Here is a 21,959-nt window from a genome sequence, read left to right as displayed (position 1 = left end):
AATGCGAAGGCAGTCAGATGGACACTTCAGGTCTTGCCAAACTTGCCAGGCAAGTGGCAAGAGTAGGAGGAATGTCAAAGCTCCTCTCCAACGTTTTCCTGTTCTTGGAACACCCTTTGAAAGGGTAGTGAGGGATATTATGGGGCCACTGGATCCCAAGACAGCCATGGGCAACAGGTACATCCTGGTCGTGGTGGACCATGCCACCCGGTACCCAGAGGCAATCCCTCTCAGGACAACGATGGTGCCAGTGGTGGGCCGGGCATTAATGGGGATCTTTCCCGCGTGGGATTCCCCAGAGAGGTGGTTTCTGACAGGCGGACCAATTTCATATCTGTTGGACTTGAACCTTTTGGCAGGTTCACCCCTGAACTTTTTGCCTTGAGCTCTGACATAGTGGCAGTGATTTTAGGCCTCTGCGCACTTTAGCGCTGTGGCCCAGTGTAAAGTGCGTGCGCTCTCTGAGTGTGTGTGGTGAGATTGGCCTGCCCTCCCATAGGAATGCATGGGGGATGTGTGTCCATGGTAATTCATGATATGAGAGGAGTGCAGGGGCGAGTTTAGTATGTGTGAACCCGTGAGAATAAATGCTGCACAATGGTGTGCGCAGATTTATGGTGACTGGTGGAGAAATGCCACTTTTAGAAGTTGGCATTTCTGTGTACTGTGTGTCTGCCTGCCTGCCTGATGTGAATAGCATGTCTGGCTTGTGATTGACAGGTGCTGGATGATGTGGGTAGCTCCAGGAGCCAGGATGAGTCTGCCCAGTGGTGAATAGAGAGATCTGCATGCAGATGGGAGAGAGGAGTTGCACCAGGGACCTAAATAGGGCTGTGCCTTCCCTCCACAATGCTGGCGCCGCCCCCTGTGGTGCGTCTAATCCCTGAGCCCCCACCGGACAAAGGAGAAAGGAGCTGAGCAAAACAAAGTGCTCCAAAGCTCCCCTAAACCAGTTCTGACTGGTATCCCCAAGCCCTGTGCTGTGACACAATGGGATTTCTTGGTATAAATATTGGGGCTGTGACCCCATGAAATTGTTCAGTTTTGATCCAGAGTCATGCCGGGGCGTGCTGCTGCTGGGGCCCAGAGGGGGCTGCCATGAGGGCTTGCCTCCCTGAGCCCTCCACTGCCCCTTCATCCCTGAAGACCCCTTTGCTGGGAGCTTTTTGCTCCATTTCTTTATCCCTAAAGGACTTCAAGGACTTCCCTCTTAGCGCCTGGTGTGCGCTTTTATTTCTACTTCTGCCGAGCGCTTTAATTGCCCGTGAGGAGGAGCGCTCCTGTGTGGACTTTCCAGTGCCGGGCCGCGATCCTCTTAGAGGGAATCCCCAGCGTAGGGATTCCCCCGCATTGAGGCTTGTTGCCCACCCCGCTTATTTCATTATTTATGGGCGGGTGCCCACCCCGCTTATTTTCCGCTAGTTTTAATATAGCGGGTATGTGTCCTCGATGGCGGGGGCCCACCCCGCATCCTACCGCTGCGGCCCGAGCCACGAAAGGAAATCCCTTCCGGGCCGCTGCCCAGCGCGACCCGAAAAGCAACCCAGGCGACGTTTCCCAAGGGCGGAGCTTCCGCGAGTGAAGGGAAGCCCCGCAAAAAAGGATTCCGGCGCCAAGGATGATGTGGGGTTCCCATGAGCGAGGGAGAGCCCCGCGGTGGCGGCCGCGGAAAAGCAGAGTCCCGGGTCCCAGGAGGGGGCCCGGGTGAAGGAGACAGAAGCTCCGGTTCCGCCTTCCAGCGAGAGAATCCTGTGCCAGTAAGCCTGGTGAGTAGGGGCTTGTCCGGGAGTCTGAGCAGTCATGCTAGGAGAGCGGGCCGCTCCACCGTTGCGTGCATAATTGTTCTTAGCGCCTAGGTGGCTCCAACGATGGGGCATAGTTATTTTCAGAGCCTACGAGGCTCCAACGATGAGCGCAGTTATTTTAAAAGGGCCCAGAGGGGCCCATGCTTTTTCCCCTTTTTTGTGTCCATTCCTCCACAGCTGTCCCGTTTCGCTAGAGGGCAGCTGCAACGTCGTAGGGGCTCCCAGATCGGTGCTTGTGCTCCTTCCAGTTTGGGCACATTTGTTTCCAGGGCCCAGTCGGTGCCAGTGCCCCCTAGTTGATATTCCCAGCTGCCCAGTAAGTAGTCTATCGGGTTACCCCATTGATACATAACTCAGTAAGTAGTGGGCAGCTGCAACGTTTAGGCCATTTGTATCTTTGGGGGACATGTCTGAGTTAGGAGTGAGATGCACTCCTTTGCCCCTGACATTCACAGCTGCGCACCACTTGGTGCCAGCTGCGACGTTTAGGCCTGCGCAGATTGCGCACCCTTGACTTTTGCTGCTTTGGAAGCGCGCCCTTACTCTTGGGACATAGGGCATTTGAGCCCCCTTTTTGAGATGGCCAGGCCCTAATGTGATTTATGGTGTGCTAGGAAATGTGATTGATGTAGTATGGTTTACGCACCCTGTTTTATACCTCTAAATGTGGTATATGATTATGAGGTTGTTTTGCATATTATGGCTTATGCTAGTGAGATTATGTTCCACTGTGTGATTTATGCCCCTAATGTAAGTTATACTTAGGAGGTTAGGGTCTAATGTGTTTAGACTTATGAGAGGATTGCATAATGTGTTTATGCTGGTGAGGTTGGCGCAGAATGTAATTTGCGCCTGATGTGATACTGTGCATAATGTATTTTATGTTACAGGCTGATGCTAAGTACAGTGATTACCAGTGGTTACTGGTTGTACGTTTATGATCTGTTTTACTTCTACTAAGTTCGCTTTGTGATGGTTCTGACAGTGGTCCAGTGGGCCCTGTCAGATGTAAATAATCCCTTGTAGATATGACCTAGTGCCAGGGGGCACCATGTATATTATGTGTTTACTATTCTTATGTGTTATGAGAATACAAAGGCTATTTTTGATATAACCTTGTGTGGAGTTCCTTTTGTGGTGTGCCTGGGATGTTGTTGCTGTGTGCGTGCGCAAATGCTTTACACATGGCCTTTGGGATAAGCCTGACTGCTCGTGCCAAGCTACCAAGGCGGTGAGCAGGGGTTATCTTTGGCGTGTAACTCCCTTGCCCTGACTAGAGTGGTGGTCATTGCCTGGCTCGTGCGCAAGCCTTAGCCAACCAGAGATCCCATTTCGAACAATATCCAAGTATATGACATCCCTGCGGAAGGAGTGTGGTGTAACCTACAAGTTCACCACTCCTTACCACCCACAAGGAAATGGTGTGGTGGAGAGATTCAACCAGACCTTGAGACATGATTAAGGGTCTAACCAAACCCATGCGGGGGTAAGTGGGCCGTCCTCTTGCCATGCCTTCTTTTTGCATACAGGGAGGTGCCTCAGAAGTCTCTTGGGTACCGTCCCTTTGAGCTCCTGTATGGCCACCCTGTCAGAGGACCTCTGAGTTTGGTAAAGGAAGGCTGGGAGGCAGCTCCCAGGAAAACTCCCTAGGATGTATTTAGGTACATTCTGGCCTTCAGAAACCAAACTACCCACTTCAGGAAACTCACTCAGGCGAACCTAGAAGCAAGCCAGGAAGAAATGAAGGTGGTATGACCAGAATGCCACTCTGGTCGAATTTCAACCTGGGCAAAAAGTGTGGGTCATGGCCCCAGTGGAACCTTGTCTCTTGCAGGACAAGTGGACTGGACCATATGAGGTGGTGGAGCACAAAAGTAACGTCGCCTACCTGGTGGATTTGTGGACTCCAAGGAACCCTTTGAGGGTCCTTCACGTGAACTGCCTCAAGCCCCACTTCGAGAGGTCCGAAGTGAGCATGCTCTTGGTGACAGATGATGGGGTGCAAGAGGAGAGTGAGCCTCTCCCTGACCTCCTGTCTACCAAGGAGCACGATGGGTCAGTGGAGGGTGTGATCCTCTCCCCTACACTGACTCAAGAGCAGCAGGGGGACTGTTGCCAGTTGTTGGGACAGTTCGCCCCACTGTTCTCTCTGACCCCAGGTGTTACTCACTGGTGTATCCATGACGTGGACACTGGTGACAGCCCTCCTGTGAAGCATAAAATTTACAGGTTGACTGACCGGGTCAGGGCCGGCATCAAGGAGGAGTTCTCTAAGATGTTGGCGTTCGGGGTGATTAAGCCCTCCAACAGTCCTTGGGCCAGCCCAGTGGTCTTGTGTGGTTTTGTGTGGACTGCCTTGGGCTCAATGCCGTCACCAGGACTGACGCGCTCCCCATTCCCAGAGCTGATGAGCTTATTGATCGGTTGGGAGCTGCCCGGTTCCTCAGCACGTTTGATTTAACGTCTGGGTACTGGCAGATTGCGTTAACCGATGGGGCCAAGGAGAGATCAGCATTCTCGATCCCAGAATGTCATTACCAGTTCCGGGTGATGCCCTTTGGGTTGAAGAATGCCCCTGCCACCTTTCAGAGGTTGGTCAACCAGGTGTTGGCTGGACTGGAGGATTTCAGTGCTGCCTACCTGGATGACATTGCTGTGTTCAGTTCCAGCTGGGAAGAACATTTACAGCACCACGGTAAAGTGTTGAGGGCTCTGCAAGGGGCAGGCCTCATGATCAAGGCCAGTAAGTGCCAGATCGGGCAGGGTTCTGTGGTGTACTTGGGACACCAGGTAGGAAGCGGCCAGGTGGCGCCCCTACAACCCAAAATTGACACCATTCTGGCTTGGGAGCCCCCCAAGACCCAGACAGAGGTGAGAGGCTTCTTAGGTCTCACTGGCTACTATAGGAGATTTGTTAAGGGCTACGGAACCATTGTTGCGCCCTTAACAGAGCTGACTTCCAGGAAGCAGCCCAGGAAGGTTATCTGGACTGAGTCCTGCCAAAAGGCGTTTGATGCCCTGAAGGCAGCCATGTGCACGGCGCCCGTGCTCAAGGCACCCGACTTCTCCAAGGAATTTGTTGTGCAGACTGACGCTTCAGAGCATGGTGTGGGAGAGGTGCTCTCACAACTGAACGAAGAGGGCCTAGACCAGCCTGTAGTCTTCCTTAGCAGGAGACTACTCCCCAAGGAACAGAGGTGGAGTGCCATAGAAAGCGAAGCTGTTGCTGTGGTCTGGGTGCTGAAGAAGCTGAGACCATACCTGTTTGGGACTCACTTCCGGGTTCAGACAGACCACAGGCCCCTCAGATGGTTGATGCAAATGAGGGGTGAATCCAAAACTGCTGAGGTGGTCCATCTCCCTACAGGGAATGGACGTTACGGTGGAACACCGTCATGGCACAGAATGCAGATGGTCTGTCCAGGTTCTTCCGCCTTTGTGAAGATAACTCCCGGGGGTAGTTCTCCCTACTTTCAGATAGAGGGGACATGTGTTAGACTTGGCATCTTTTGACGTGTTTCCCCTGAGTTTTTGCTTTCTGACCTCCCGGTTTTGACTCTGTTTTTGCTGGTGTAATGATTCTGCCCACTTTTCTCACTGCTGTCCAGTGGTAAAGTGCAAGTGCTCCTGTTATCAAATGTGTTATGGATTGGTGTTTCCATGATTGGCCTATTTGATGTATGTGTCAGTCCCTAGTAGAGTGCACTGTGAGTGCAAGGGCCCATAAATCAAATGCTGTTGGTGGGCTGCAGCACTGGATTGGGCCACCCACGCAAACAGCCCGTATTGTATGACTCTGGCCTGCATTTGCAGAGCCTGTGCGCAGCCTGGGGCTGCCATGTCGACTTAGCAAGTGCACCCACTTGCCAGTCCCTAAACCTTCCCTTTTCTACATGTTAGTCACCCCTAAAGTAGACCCAAGATACCCCTGTGGGCAGGATGCATTGTATGTGAAAGGTAAGACATGCCCTGGTGTGTGTGTAGCATGTCCTGATAGTGAATTACAGCCTACTTCGTTTTTCACTATTGTACGGCTACCTGTTCCCCATAGGCCAGAATGGGCAGTTTTACTATAACATCCTATAATCTTAACTGACCCAGGAAACATGGTCAGAATGATAAAAATACATCTTTTAGAGAAGTTGTTTTTTTTGTAATGCTCTGCTCTTTTCTACGCATGTAGCCTCATTGGGAAAATTGCAGGTTATACAAAGCACCGCAGCCCGCCTGGTGACGGGCTCACCGTCTAGGACCCCTTTTCTGCCTCTGTTATCTACGCTTCACTGGCTCCCAGTAAAAAACAGAGTGGAATTTAAGATAGGATGTATGATCTTTAAGGCCTTAAATAAGCTTAGTCCCTATTATCTTGCTAGGAAACTTAATATCTATATTCCTGGATACTCACTTAGATCTGGATCTAAAAGACTTCTTTAGATTCCCAGAATCAAGAAGGCACAAACTGGAGGTAAGGCTTTTTCTTACCTCGCTCCGAGTTTTTGGAACAGCCTCCCTCAATACCTTCGCGCTGAAATGACCCTTCTCCAGTTTAGAAAGTTGATGAAAACCTACCTCTTCTAGTTGTTTGATAGGGTAATATATCTGTTACAAGCGCAGAGATACCCCTTGGGGTGATTCAGCGCTATTATAAAATAAATAAATAAATAAATATTCTGTGTTTGAAAATACCACTTTTAGAAAGTAGGTATTTTCTGACCTAATCATCCAGCCTGCCTCTGCTAGCTTGTGTATTGTCTGTCTGGTTTGTGAGTCACAGGGGCTGGGGGAGACTCCAGGAGACAGGGTGAGTCAGCACAGGGCTGAATAGACCTATCTGCACATAGATGGGTGGGAGGAGTAGCACCTGGGTCTGAATAGGGCTGTGCCTGCCTTCCACAATGCTGGCTCCACCTCCTGTGGTGTGTCTGATGACCCTGACCCACACTGACAAAGGAAGAAGGTGCACACTGGCAGAATGCCCCCAGAACTGGTTTGGACTAGGTACAGGCCCCTCTGCCTTCAGAGGACAAAGGATTTGGTGGTATAAATATTGGGGCCCAAACCCCAGAACTTTAGAACTCTTTTGGATCAAGAAGAGCTGGAGAAGCTGTGAGGAGGAACTACCACTTTGCTATGTGCTTTGCTGTGTTGGCCTGCAGTGGCTGCTTCTGTCTTGGGCAGTGAAAGGACTGGACTGAACTTTCTGCAATCTACTTTTGTGAGTTTCTCCTAGGGCTTGACGTAGAGCTTACCCCCTGTTTAAGAAATCTCAGGAACAGCAAAGACTTCAAGCTCGACGCCGTCTACGATGCTGCTGCCGACTCCGTGTCCAGAAGGCACCGCAGAGGGCACCGCCGCGATGCCGCACCGCGACTCTGGTCTCACCGACGACGCCTGCTGACGCTGCCACCGAGCCGCTGCTCGCAGCGCGACCCGTGGGCACCGCACTCCGCACCGCCTCGGTTCACGACAACACCTTGGTATCCCCGACTACGCCGCTCCACGCCGGAATCGACGCCACTGCTTGCACCGTGGTTTGAGGCCACCGCTCGTAAAGTTACATGACGCACCGCCCTCATCCCGCACCGTAGCCTTGGCCTACCGACTCTGGTGCCATCGACTCCAGTTCGTCAGCCGACGACAGCGCTTCAGCAACAATGACGACGCTGCTTGCACCGTGACCTGCCAGCTTCGCGACGAGCACCGCCTTCATCTCACACTGCGACCCTGGTCTCACCGACGACACCATCTGACGCCGCCACCGAGCCGCTGCTCGCACCGCGACCTGAGGGCACCGCAGCGCTGCACTTTGCACCGCAGCACCCGACGCCTGCGCTTCTGACTTCAACAAAGAGGAGTTCGATCTGCAATGCGTGTGACTTCGAGGGCCCCGCGACTCCTGCACCGACCTCCGGAACCGACGCCTGCGGACACCGTGTGTTCGGAAGCTCAACGAGAGGTCATCGACGCCCTGCATTTCTGAAAGGTACTGTTTGCGGTTCTTCCCGACGCGCGTAGCTGACCCGCGACGCCGTGGTCAGCCAGACCTTTTTGGATTTGTTTGCTCACGATGCCGTGATAGCCCCAGACGGAGCTATCGACATCAAATAACTGTTTTACAAGGTTATTTTGACAACTGAAGATTTTTAAGTACTGTATTGTGGATTTTTATCATTTTGTTCTTGTCTTAAGTATATAAAAATATTGGATATTTTTCTAAACTGGTGTGGTGTCCTTTTGTAGGGCTTACACTGTATTACTGTTGGTTATGTGCAAATGCTTTACACACTGCCTCTAAGATAAACCTGGCTGCTCGTGCCAAGCTACCAAGGGGGTGAGCAGGGGTTATTTTAGGAGTGTAACTCCCTTACCCTGACTAGGAAGAAGGGTCCCTAGTTGGACAAAGGTGCAAGCCCTTGCCAAATAGAGACCCCCCATTTCTAACAGGGAAGTGGAACATCTGCCCTAAATTGCTACGAGCAATTATGTCCTTATACACGAGGACCTGGATATGAGTAAAACTCACTTGTGAGACAGCCACTGCTTAGATCAACACAGACTTAAGATTAAAACGGCTGTGTGCTGGCCCCTTTGCTATTCAACTTGTACACAGCAGACTTTGGTCCGACTTTATCTGGCACGGCCTGAGTCACCCTTAGAATTGGCGTAAGTAAAATCCCTCTAATGCAATACGCAGACGATTTAGTGCTGCTTGATCACACGAAAATTGTTCTGCAAAAAGTTCTTCCTGCTCCAAACACGCACAATCTCATGAATAAGCTTGTCGACAATGGGATCAAAACACAAGTTGTGGTCTAAGGAAAATACCCAAAAAAGAGGCTCACCAAATGGTGGCTGGGCCGCTAAGGTTGAATTGTGTGCAATGCTATAATTATCTGGGAGCCTGGCTCGACTTTGTACTTAAACAAAATGAAAAGCATAACAAGAATGGTCGCATACACACTGTGCAAACTAAACACCACCCTTGACAGCCCAATGACCAACGCTATACGGAGTGTAGTGTCTGCGAAGCTGCTCCCTGTGCTTAATTATGTGCAGCAATCCTTTCCAGGTCAGCTGGCAACTACCTTAGGAAAGATCCAGCACACAGCCTACAAGAAAATATTCCATCTCCCAAGGCATACAAAAAACACCTTGATCACGCTGGAATTCAGTCTAGTTCAGCAAAACGTAAAAAACTTGGCAACCCTGGCAAGGTATTACTTCCAGGCAACTTCCGCCCCTGATAACTCCATGAAGGGGTCAATATAAATCATTTTCACAAGCGCTACTAATCCTTGGTCCGTTAACCTTGCACTAGCAACGGAATGTCTGCAACTTACAGTGGAAAATTGGGGTACAAAAGTGATCAGCTATACATGCATCAAATCTGCAATGAGGAAACAGCTGTACCAGCGCTCATGTGAATAAGACATGGAAGCCCTCCTAGACACAGCTCCACAGGGGTCTCTAACAGCACCACAACTGAATACCCCAGGCAAGCTCCATCTCCAGCAGGCACTGTGTAAACGCATCCTAACTCTAATGCTATTAGCAAGATTAGTCCCGCTGCCAGTCCGGAAATTGAACCCATCCTTGAGATCACTTGAAACCATTACCAGCTGTCTATTGTGCAGCAATAAAAGAGAATCTTTAGTGCACTTCCCATATTTTGGCTCTGCCTTCTTACACGCCCGTCAAACTTTACTGAGTCCTATATTTTTATTACAATATGGGACTCGTTCAGCTAATGAGGCCGCTCCCCTTCTATACACTTTGGAATCAGTTACCGAGATGGCCAAATTCCGGAAATTGATCTCGCTAGCTCGCAATCAGCTAAGCAACAGGATCCACCAACGGCCCTAGCAGCCAAGCCGCCTACCATCCAGTACGAGCAGGGTCTGATAGAGTGGCCTGTATTACTGTAATCATCTCAGATCAAATCTGCTGCTCGAGACAACTACGTGGCACTTCCAAGGGCACCATATTACACTGTAGTTACCCCTTGTATCCCCACATGCCATCTGCATTTTAAAGCACAGCACTTTGCCTGGTACTGCACGCCTCTGCGTGGCCATGTGCTGTGCTACCATCTCCCAGCTGCGGCCCATTCTTTGCTGGTAGTGCCAGATCATCCCACACACCTCCCATACCCAACGTGTACCCTTAAGCACTGTTCTCAGCACTGCAATGCGATCCTCTTCGCACTTGCTCATTCCCACAGGGTTTCTTTATAACCCCAGGATGCCTCCTATTTTTATATATGCTAAAAATAATTTTCTTATGCCTCTGTAATATATTGAATATGTATTTATATTTCACTATTACTTTTAAAGAATTTCTTGCTTAGGCTCTTTCGCAGATAGCGGGTCATATTTTGTGTGTTTCGTAATGATTTTAAGTAATTGCAAAATAAACTTGTTGTCATTGGAAGATTAGTGCAGATGTCCAGCCTGTCTATTCAAATACCCTTTTTAGCCCAGTATGATTAGACTAATCATGCAAGGCAAAAGGCCATTCTTCTAGAGAACAACAGGAGATCTAAAATCAAAAAGAGTGGAAACTTAAATTAAGTGGCTGCTGGTAAAAATTATTGTATATACATTTTCTCAACCATTTTATGTTGATTAGCATTTTCAGCTCTTTGGTTATAAAAACTAAATCTTCCACCTTCATCAAGAATCTGCATTTAAATTAAAACATCTAGGTGTGGGATCAAAATGGTAGTGCAACATTCCTCAGTGTAATTTGATGGATAAAGCAATATCCTTGGTCATTTGAAGGATGATTGTGGCAGCGCTGGTGCAGATGTTTGCCCCTCCTAAAGCTTACTGTCAAACCTTAATGGCTCAAAATAGCAATTTTTTGCTTTCACAAAACTCCAGCACCTTCAGTGTCAGGCCTTGGTTATGGGTTTGGAGGAGTGTTGTGCACAGTCTACGGGCGACCACAATCCCTAATGTCGGACGAAATCTCCGCACATAATTACTTAAATTACGAATCAGATGTATCAGAATGGGGAATAACTGCCCAGACTCAGAATTACAGAGTTGGTGTTAGTGTTGTTCAATAAAGATATAAACATGAATATGGGCTAACAGCAGAGATGAAAGCAAAGAAAAAAAACACTTTGTGCGTAGCATTAGAAAAAGAAAAGCTTGCTAGCAAATTTGATCTTTCAAGTGCAGGGATAATGTATAAAGCTGCCGCTTTAATGTGCATTATTATTGGCCCAGAGAACGCTTTAGCGCTTTTGCTAGCCGCCAATTTTCAAATTTATGATTATTATGGTGACATTAATATTGATCCATAGATACTTCATAAAAGGGCTTTTAGTCAGCCCTCTTCATCCTCTGATTTGTTCATGTGTCATTCACAGTTGTCTTCTTCTCGCCACAGCTTGGCATTGTATTGGTTCAGCCCACTCCCTCCGTTGGCCGTCTTGCACTGCGAGTGATATCATTTTGATCACATGTGCTCAGCTGCTAGAAAAGGAAGGCACCTAGGTGCCATGGCTGGTGCGCCTGGGCTCTTGATCCACTTCTTCATGTTTATATGTTTGTTTTTCTGTTTTTCGCATATTGGATATGTTTGCAAGAGAAATAATAATACAACCTGCTTACCATTGCAGACCCAGTGGCATTGCCAGTACTTGTTTTGCATTTGCTTCTGCTTTTTCAGCCATTCGTATTCAATGATGAGTGATTTGCGTAAGCTTGAAGTGATGTGACTATCTCATTCACCACTGCTTTCCAATTACAGTTTTCTTTTGGTTCTTCTTCTTATATCGCTAGACGTTTGCAGTCCCTCATCAAAACTATAACTCTTAGAAGAACTAAAACCAGCAAAGTTAAAGGAAAACCAGTCCTAGAATTACCTGAACGGAAAGTATTTGTTCAGCACGTCACACTTTCTGATGAAGAAAGGCAGATCTATGACTCTATGAAGAAAGAAGGTAAAGCTGCAATTGGCAGGTGAGTGCAAACCACATACACTAAGGCACATATTTTCACCATTTAGCTTTTTTAGGTCGAGCCTAGGCAGCTCATCCGCTGCCTCTCAGCATGCTGTATCTCCTTCTGGGGGCTTTCCCCACGCCCACCACTTTCATTTTTTCCTTGGGCAGCCTTTCAAAATTAATTTTGGTTTGGTAGGTAAATGCTTTACTTTGTCGCGCCTTTTGAGTGTTTTGTTCCCGCCCTGCAGACTGACCCTGGTATATGGCTTATTTTACCACTGGCCATTTATAGTGTTCTCGCACTACTTTCTCTTTTGCCTTGGCTTCTTATCCTAGTTTACTGCTTGTGTTCCAAGCTCTGCTCTTCTCTCCAAGTGCCGCCTGTTCTCTGTGTTGCCTTTGCTTCCACCCCATCCCTTGTCTAGGTTGACCACCTCCCTCCCCTCCTGAAACGTGTGATGTTTTTATTTAATTTTTTTAATCAATGCTACTTTATTAGAATATATCAGCCTCTCGACGCCCCGCCTCCTCCTAGCAAACACATGCGGAGCGTGCTGCTGGCGCCTCCTGTGCTCATTGGAAGGGTTAACCTTCCCCCACCCCCCACACCCTTGTCTTGCGATGCCTCCTTGGGGGCGGTGGTGGGTTTCCTTCTGCTTGTTATTGCTTTATTGGCGCTGCCTCTTATTTGGACCCGGTGAGTCAAGATTTTGCTCCATTAGCTTGAAGATCCCTCCCCACGACGCCTTGTTTGGGAGCGGATCATCTTCAGGGCGTGGCAGTCGGCGGGCTGCAGCTTAGACGATAGAGCTGTTTATATGGAAGTTCAGCAGTGGGATAGTGCTGCAACACGACCTTTAACTTCAAGGCACATGGTTGCAAGTCCTGGACATGGCTTGGGTTGTTGTCTTGGAGACTTTAGGATTGTGTTGTTGCTGAGCTCTTAGTTCTTGGAGGATGTTGTTCCTAGTCAAGCCTTTGTGGCCCACATCCTGGGAGGGAGGCGGCTGTAGAACGATGGTACCGACTGAGCACCCTACCAGTCGCCTGCAAGGATGTCTGGGCTGTATCTGGTTCTAGTAGTCCGAATCATACAATGAATGTGCACGGTCACAGGGCTTAAGCCTGCGTTTATCTGGCGCTTGGTTCTTGTGAGCTACATCAGTTCTGGGGGTATGTTGAGGGAGGTAGACATGCGCTCTGTCAGGGTCTTTTTTTGGCAGCTGCAGGGCTGGCATCCTTTCTTTCAACGTACCACTGCGTGCTTATTTTATTTTATGAATTCCCTGCTTCAAGATGACTGTTCATCATCTTGGAAGGATGAATTAAAAACTGTGCGTCACTTCCTGCCCGGTAGGCAGATAATGTACCATGTGTGAGTTTGTACAAATTCGGCCCACACTTTGGACATCTTATTTATGCTCTAACTGCACACAAACCCTGCGTGGTGTCAGACTTTTCCTTTCCGTACCCACTAATATAGTCCAACTGGTTCAAGTTAAATTAATCAAGACTAGAAATTCTAAAATGCATTAGGTTGTAAATAAATTATTGTGTTGGAAACACAGTGCCTCCTGTGACCTGGAATCAGAGGCGCAACTAGAGCCAAATTTCGGGGGGGGGGGGGGGGGGGGGGTGCTAAGAAAAAATGTCGGAGGGGGGGGCTGAAACTTTAAGCAATAGGCAGAGTGTAGCTGCAGGGGCTCTTAGGAGGGGTGAAACGACAGCGAGGCCTCATTAACATGCAAATGGTCTTTTAAAGACCTGTGAAGAGCTCGGGTGCGGCTGTGTGTGTGCCCGGAAGCTGTCTCATCCCGGGCTGCCACTCACGGGGGTGGGGTGGGCTGAAGCCCTTTGAGTCCAATGGGTGTTGCGCGCCTGCCTGGAGTCCTGGATAACCATTCACGAGACTAGGGTGTGGCCCACCGACTTGGGGAGTCAGTCGAAAGTCGCGGGTGTTTACTGTTTAGGCCGATACACATAGCATGTGCGCAATGCACTGGGGGAAATCTCATTGTCCCCCTCTCCTTTCTTTACTGCGGAGATTGCAACAGGATGCGATCACAAGTGGTGATATCACGCCTCGGCTCAACCACCGGGATGCCTGCCTGGCTTGATGTAATGGCCAGAGCTGCCAACTTTGGAGCTGGGGAACCAGGTTCGAGTCTTAGCGTCGGCTCAACATCCTGTGATTCTGGGCAATTCGCTTCATCTTCCCTGTCTACCAAAAAATGAATGTGTCCTTGTGTATTGTAACTGATGCTCATGTAAAGCACTCCAGTACCATTGCGTAGACTTTGCACTATGTAGAACTGCAACAAAAATAAATAAATAGGAAGGCAAAGATGCAAGAAATCCACACACTGCCAGAGTTGCCCAAAAATATCCTCAAACTGCAAGTCTGATACAACCGACAATGTGATCCCCTTTATGGTGTTTTATTCTTTTTTCTGCTCTGTTTGGATCGTCAGTTTAATTTTCAGTAAAACCTCGAATTGTTCGTGTAAATAGGCTTAGAAAAGAGAAAGTTCTAATACTCGGAATGTTAAACTAAACAGTAATAGAGGCAAAGGGGTACTAGAAATAAAACAAAAGTTGTATTTATTAAACAAATTTAAGCAAAGGATGGGTGCTGTCAAACTATTGTACAAATTACGGGTGGACCATCACCAGGAGTATCCACGTCTCGTTGGCGCGGGCCTGTGGCGTGGAGGGGGTGCTGAAGGAGGTAGGCCCTGGCACGCTGTGCCCTGCTCTGGAAGATTCATCTTCCGTGCGAGTCACTTTTTTGGAGTCCCCATACTGGGAATATTGAGCTGTTCTGGGGGCCTCAAATTCAGCTCTGAGATATTTTCTTAATATAAATTCAAAACAGCAGTTGTAAATGAATGTCCAGGGGCGTAGGAGGCACTAAAATTCGGGGGGGGACAGGGACAACCTTGTGCACTTTCCAGTGACCCTATACAAATCACCGCCCGTTAAACACAATTGCATACTTTCGAAGTGAAATATTGAGAAAAGCAGGCATGTGGTCACAGTTTGCATGTATGCTTTATTGTTATTTACATTCATATAGTAATGAGACCAAATGTTTAAAAAAATATATGAATCTTGCATCTTAATGCACAAAGCAAACAAAGGCCGCTGACTTAGGGTGGGGGCGTCGTGTTTGCAAGTGCATTATGGTTTGAAAAGTACCTGCTGCTGCATTCCTGGTCTCCAGCAATTTTCAGGCAACAATAAAATGTGAAGATAACTTTGGTGATTAATGTTCTTTTTTTGAGAGAGATCGAAGGCTTGTCTAGTCAAAGTTTTAATTCAAAAGGTCAGTGAGTTACTGCTTTTGTCTGAGATATTCTTTTGGTATTTGAAGTTTATAAGTTAAAATCCTAACATTGAACAGTGAGCTATTAATCGTCATCAAAGAGCTGCATAAAAACTTCAATGTATAGATTAGAACGTTATGATTTTTCCCCAGTCTTTCCCTATCCTAATGTTGGAAAATGGGTTCATTAGGATAGAAATCAATTCTGATTAATGAAGAGAACCCCCCCAACCATGGTGTTATGTTTTACATTCTGAGTTTGTGTTTCTCTAGTGTTGCAAAGCCGCCCTGGGCACTCCCCAACTTTTTGCTGACTGGTACTGGTGGTACCTGACTGACTGACCCTGGCCTCTGCCTAAACAGCCAGTGCTATTCTGAAAGAGGCACTTAAAAATACAGTGAAAACACCTACATACACTAGGGTGAACTATGGGTTAGGGTACCCCTATGATTGGCATGACCTCTCCTATAAGGCCCTAGTACGTAATAGAGCAGGGGGATTAGAACTACTTTTAAGTCCCTAGAATATAATAAGGCATGGCAGTTTAGAGGCCAGCAGCCCTTTCTGCGCTTGCATGTGTGCACTGCTGAAGCCTGAGGTCAGTTTAAAAGTAGCCCTGTGTTATAGGGCTGCTTTTAAAATGCAAATTGTGCCCAAACTCGACTTTTGGGGAACTTACAAATTGATCAACTACAATGTTGGGGCAAAATTAAGTGGAAAAATGTTTTCCACTTAACTATGGCTGTATCATATTTGCCACATAATACATCATCTGCTGCATAATCTAACGATTTCCTCCAAAACAATTTTGTAGCTCAAACGGATCCCAAATTACTAAAAGAAATGTGACTTGTGTTGCTGTGAAGTTTAGGGCCCTTTGCAAAGGTTAGTAAAGAAAACAATTCCTAAGAAAACAATTGGTCCCAGACCCTCCTAATGACACTCAAGTTAATACCTGTAGGAGAGTGTAGTATGCAATCAATTCATACAACCGAAAATGTATAATGTAAAGGCACATTCAACAGGGAAATCTCATAGATAAGAGGCCAACCAAAGTCAATTAAATTGCAAACATCAATTTATTTCCCGCTGAATCATATTCATAGAATGCAAACTTAGGGGCTGACTACGATGGCAGGCGGACTTCAGTACCACCGCCATCGAATCGGGGAATGGGACCGCTGGCCTTCAAGGTGGAGGCCCCACGATAGGCATTACAATGCGACTGCCACTACGGTGTTCGCAGTGCCTATCTTTTACATTGCAGCAGGTGCTGCTGGCTGCATCACCTGCCGCAAAGTTAAAAAAAAAGGAACATGTTAAATATATCGGTGCCTGCCACATGGTGCAGTGATATGTTGTGGGGCATCATAGATGCCCCCCAGGACCCATGTCTGGGGGCCAGGGGTAAAGGGGCCTGCTACGGGCCCCCAATGTCCCTTTCGCCAGCATTTCCATGGCAGGTGAACCGCCATTGATAAGCTGGCGGGTAAGGGACATCGTAATCCCTGCTGCGGTGCATAGTAGGCACCACCAGCATTGTAGGAACCACGAGCCCCTCCACCACACCGGTGGGCTTAAGAAGCCCGTCGGGCGCGTGGTGGTGGCGCGTGGTGGTTGGTCTTTCCGACCGCCAGGTAACCACCCGCCATTGTAATATGGCGGGCTGTGATGCAGTCACCAATGGCGGTGGGACCGCCACCGACGGGGTGACGTGGCGGTCCCACTGCCATTATAATCACCCCCTAAGGTTGGTGTGCATGCAAATCCTACATTGCCTACCCCTGGCAAGTTGCACTGCTAGTGCTGGAAAAAGGCCAATGGAGGTACCAATGGGTGAGGTGGACTGGCCTCAAGGGTCTTGTGACCTCAGTGACAGATTCACTGTCGATCTAGGATGTGCTTCTTCATATGCCTGCCCGTAAGACTGGAAGTGAACTGCAGTATGGATTGTGGTGGACAGGTCCACCTGCGGGTGCTAAGACACCTGGGCTTCTAAGGTCTATCGGGCCTTCTAAGGCGTAGCATCGGAATAAGCTCTGTCAGGAGTGTGGTATGGTGAACTGGTCATGAAGGTCTGAACGTGGTTCTCCAGTTCCAAATTCAGCAGCTCTGGCCAGAGTGCCACATTCTCTCCCACACTGAACACCATACTGCCCCACTGAGAGAAACTCGCACTGCCTTCAGCACAACTCAATTGTGCTGCGACTAAATTCAAATTATGCACTAGACAACAGTAAAATGCTGCCTGAAAAAAAATGAATAACACCCTGGAAAAAGCAAACACTCATAGGGAATGCAAGAATAAGCAAAGCATGTGAACTGTAATCGGAAAATAACATGGTTACCTTGACGGTTTTAAACTCATTATTCAGAAATCAGTAAGTGATTTTGCCTGAAAAGTTCAAGACATGGCTACAGGACCAGGAAGGGGCCACTTTCAATGTCCATTGCTTATATCCTTTCAAAATGTATGCAGTTTGGTTTAAAAAAGACCACATCCCCAAACACAGAGCCGCATTTTATAAGCTAAAATAATTAAACAGTTGAAAACGATCATATTAAACGTTTCCACTCTACCCATCAACCAGGTATTGCAGTCCCTTTAGGAATGGCACACTTACCCACCCTGGGAAAACAATGTTGTTCAAAGAAAGAAGATAAAAAGAAAGTAGCGCTTTCACTGGCAAACTCTGTAAAGTGGCGCTAATGTGTGTGGGTGTAAATAACAGTCTGGCCAGTCTGCTGTCCACTCTGTATTGCTTTATTTAGGTATTTAACTATTTTTTCTCTCCATTCCGAGGTTTTTCTTTTCAATAGAAAACGGTCAGAAAATGAGGACATTTACAGCCAAAGTGTTCAGCCTTTTTTGGATCAATTTCACAGGGGAACAAATAAAGAAAAGGAGAGGCAAGAGAGAGTACCTTGAGAGCTGCCTCTTGAAATCAGCAGTAAGCAGGAGCGAGACAGAGACAGAAAGAGATGGAGGAATAAAGAGAGGAGGGCAGCCGCCATAGGCAGATCAGGAGTAGTGGACACGGTCCTTGCCATGAAGGAAAAGAGACAGCGTTTATTTTTTCTCCGTTCTCTCCCCTTCCCAGAACGGCTGAGCCTTCCTGCAGCATAACAAAAGGCAGAGGGCGGGTTGCCTCTGACTCCAGGCAGGTCAAGTACAGGGCCATTAGGTAGCGCTTTCCCGGGCTAATGGCCCTGCGATAACAGAAGGGAGAGGGGAAATTCCTTTGTCCCCTCGTCCCCCCCACCCTTGTCCCCCGTGTCCCCCCACTCCAAAATCTGGGGGGGATATATCCCCCGCGTCCCCCACACTTCCTACGCCCATGTGAATGTCCCTCACAGTGTCGGGGTCCGGACGCTCATGATCGAGGCCTATGTGCTCAGTGGGTCAATGGTACACGAGCCTGATCTTGTCGTTTAAATGTAGCGGTGGATTGAGAGTCCTGTAAGGCTGTCCGGGGGGGGGTTGCGCAGCGGCCCGCCCCTTGAAGGGCGGCCGCCTTAGTGCCACAGGAAGGCACAGGGGTGGGAGGTCGAGTCCCTGGGCTAGTCCGGGGGAGACCCCTACAGATAGCTGTTCCCGGCGAGGGCGGGGAGGAGACAGGGGTACATATACTGTCTCCGCCCCCTCCTCGTCCTCTTGTCCGCTCGTTCGCCTTGCCGGTCGCAGCTCCACCGTTGTGCGCCTTGGAGCCTCATGTTGCGGTGAGTTCTTCTGCCCCCTCTCCCCGCCCCGGCCTTGTCCCTGGTCATCACCAGGCGACTGGGCCCCGTGGTCTGAATACCACGGGGTGGGGGGGTGCGGGTGCCGGGCCAGGCCCAAGTCCCGGCCTGGGAGGTTGCGCGTACGGCGGGGGGTGGGGGCACGCATGTGTAGCAGATCGGTCGGGCATCGCAGGCCACCAGAGCTCCTGATTTGTGCAGGTAGCTCTCGGAGTCTTCTCGATGATTGGTATGGGCATTTCTTGCTGCCGACTTGTGATACACAAAAAAAAAGAGTTCGACCGTCGAGGCGCGTACACGTCCGGTGTTCCTGGTGTGTGGAAGGGGGTCCCAGTGGGCAGGACGGGCGGCTTCAATCTGGGGAATCCAGGTTCGGGCCTCAGCGTAGGCATTATAGGGAGAGGCGGTGTGGCCTCGGGCACGCCCGCGCCATCGCGGGCAAATCCCTTAGTTTCCCCGCGTCTGAATGTGTATGCAAATTCGGTGCCATGTAAAGCGCTCCTTCACTGCCGGGCCGAGTTCGCCCCATATACATATGCAAAACATAAGCAGAGCAACAGCCATGGGAATTGAAAGTACATGCCTGAATGTGCAGTTTAAATACGGTGTCATACATAGCCCTCCACTACCTTCGGGTCGAGTACGCGCTAGATAAACATGCTACAACTAAGGCAGAGTACCTGCCTTGGGGAGTGTTAACATTATGCCTGAATGTGTACGGTAATTACGGTGCGATGCTAAGCGCTCCATACCTTCGGGTCGAGCTTGCGCCATAGATTTAGCAGGGTGCCGATAGCACAGTGGTTAGACCGGCGGATTTGGAGGCGGCACGGAGGTGTTCGAGGCTCGCCAGGTTTGGTGGGAGAAGCGCAATGGTACAAATTAGACTTTTATTTGCTCGCCTCGTTGAACTTCGGTGATGCTGGGCATCCACTCCCTCCTGTGCCAACAACTTAATTCGGTTCGCCCCCATTGTAACGGAACGGGTGCTATGTATAGCGCTTTGACACCATCTGGTGCCAGCTACGCGGCAATTACCAAGCCTCACATAAATTCAAGTTAAACTCGTGGATTAGTTTTCTTCCTGGGAGAGAGATCAGCATTTCGTATAGTTCAGGCTTTGACTTCGGTGAAGTTAGTGCAGAGGGTCAATGCGCCTGCTGCAAAGAACGTGTGCCAAGTAAATTTCAGAGCGCGAATGATATAAATAGGTCGGCAGGTTACTGTTTTCTAAAGAGGCATCCTTTTGCTACTTGCATTTTATAACTAATATTCAACAGGGAGCCATATACGTTCATCCTAGAACTGCATACTCACCGCAAAGCACCTACCTGCCAGGGGGAGTGTAAACATCATGCCTGAATGTGTAGAGTAATTACGGTGCTATGCTAGCACTCCATACCTTCGGGTCGAGCTCACGCTATATATTTAGCAGGGTGCAATAGTACAGTGGTTAGTTAGTCCGGCGGGTTTGGAGGTGGCACTGAGGTGTTCGAGTCTCTCACTTGTATTTAAAAAAAAAATATATATATATATAGACTTATAATTTTGCTCGCCTCATTGAACTGCCGGTGATGCTGGGCATCCACAAGCCTCCCGGGCCCAACAACTTAATTAGGTGCGTCCCCTTGTAACGGAACCCTTGTAATGGAACAGCATTTCTGTGCGCGGTTACGGGAAGCGATGGCAATTTAGTGATGTTGGCACTTTACCTTCCCGCTACCACGGACATCGGTGCGGCAGCATGGCAAACTGCCAACACGTTGCAAGCTCTAATGTTGGCGATCGTCTAAAGTAGGTGCAGACCTCACCTGGCTTCGGTGCCATCTTTACGAGGGGGGGGGGGGATTTGGCGCCTCGGCTAGCCTGTCGACGTTGGTGCGGTGTGCCAGTGTTCAAGCCTCGGGGTCGCGTCCACTTTCGGTGCTCTTGGCCGCGTTGCGGCCCCTACATGCTGTTTTCGCGCGGGAGGTGCACGGCCTGGGACTCCCATTAAGGAGAGGAGGGGGTCCGTCGGCTTAATCGGCTGACATTGGTGCAGTACACCAGGGCTTGCGCCTCGAGGTCGCGTTCCCATCCTGTATTCTGGGCTAATCAGTTAATCCCCCGTGTCGGAATGTGTTATGTAATTACCGTGCCCATGCCAGCGCTTCAACATCGTCGGGTCGAGTCCGCGCTTTTTAAAGGTGCAAGCAAAAAAAAAAAAAAAAGGATCCTGGGTTACTCTTCAGTGGGAACATCCCTCTGCGCCGTGGGAGTTCCGGCCCCTGCTCATTTGTAGATCCACTTTTTCTTCCTCGTGCCGGGAGACCATGTGCAGCGCTCCAGTCATTTGGTGTGGCGGCGGCTTCGGGTCGGTGCGCTCGGTAGCGCGCCACGAGCTGCCCCCGGTCGCGTGCGGGTAGGCGGGGCAGCGCCAACATCCTAGCTGTGCCCCCCCCTGAGGTTGAGCCAATAGAAGCCTTGCTCAAGTGCAAGTCTTGCGCAGGTGGTAGTCCTGCCTCTCACAGGATAAGGCTCTGTGTCCCGCCATCGTCCTACAACACGCGGCGTCAGTAATCATAGTCGGACGCTGTGAGCGGCACTTACGGGTCACGCCATATCATTGGTGACGAGGGTAGCCTGTCCACGTGTGGCATACCGCGGCGGCCGCGCACAGGCTGAGTGCGGTGCTAATGCGGCACCTCCGCCACGTCTCAGCGACTGCTGTGCTTGTGCTCGTGGGATGCCCAGGGCAGCACGGTACAAATAGGGCGCAGGGCGGCACGTTTACACCCCGTAGGTCCACCCTCTGGGCCTGTGTACACTATTAGCAGGGCTGTCCATTGATCGCGTCTCAACTGGGTGAGGAGGTCATTGCTCTCTTTGGTACTTGCGGGGGGTTGGGCCCCCCCACCCCAATTGGTCTCCCAGCTGTTTTCAGTGAATGTCTCGGATGCGCGTAAAAGAGGGTGGCTGGTCTAGCATTCCAATGTCCGTCAGTGGTTCCGGTTAGGAAGTTGGGATGCCAGGGTGCGCAGTAAAGACAGGAGCGACAGGAGTAAGTTAAAGTCCTAGAGTAGCATGCAAGTGGGAGAGAGAGAACGAGTATACGTTGAAAATTAGCACAACACCGTGTTCATAGCCGCCTTCGCC

The 21,959-nt window shown here is 49.5% G+C and overlaps 1 protein-coding gene across 6 annotated transcripts in view; it reads left to right on the top strand.

The window, feature by feature from the left end:
• HLTF (helicase like transcription factor) overlaps nucleotides 1-21,959 on the top strand; it is a 397,768-nt gene that overhangs the window by 259,327 nt on the left and 116,482 nt on the right. For all 6 annotated transcript variants that reach the window (XM_085635054.1, XM_085635052.1, XM_085635053.1 and 3 more), the window contains one exon: nucleotides 11,597-11,776. In XM_085635054.1, the coding sequence (XP_085491180.1) occupies nucleotides 11,597-11,776 (180 nt within the window). The remainder of the gene's footprint in view (nucleotides 1-11,596; nucleotides 11,777-21,959) is intronic.

This window comes from Triturus cristatus, chromosome 11, assembly GCF_964204655.1.
Source record: "Triturus cristatus chromosome 11, aTriCri1.1, whole genome shotgun sequence".
Classification (NCBI taxonomy): Eukaryota; Metazoa; Chordata; class Amphibia; order Caudata; family Salamandridae; genus Triturus; species Triturus cristatus.
This window is presented reverse-complemented; position numbering and strand designations above follow the sequence as displayed.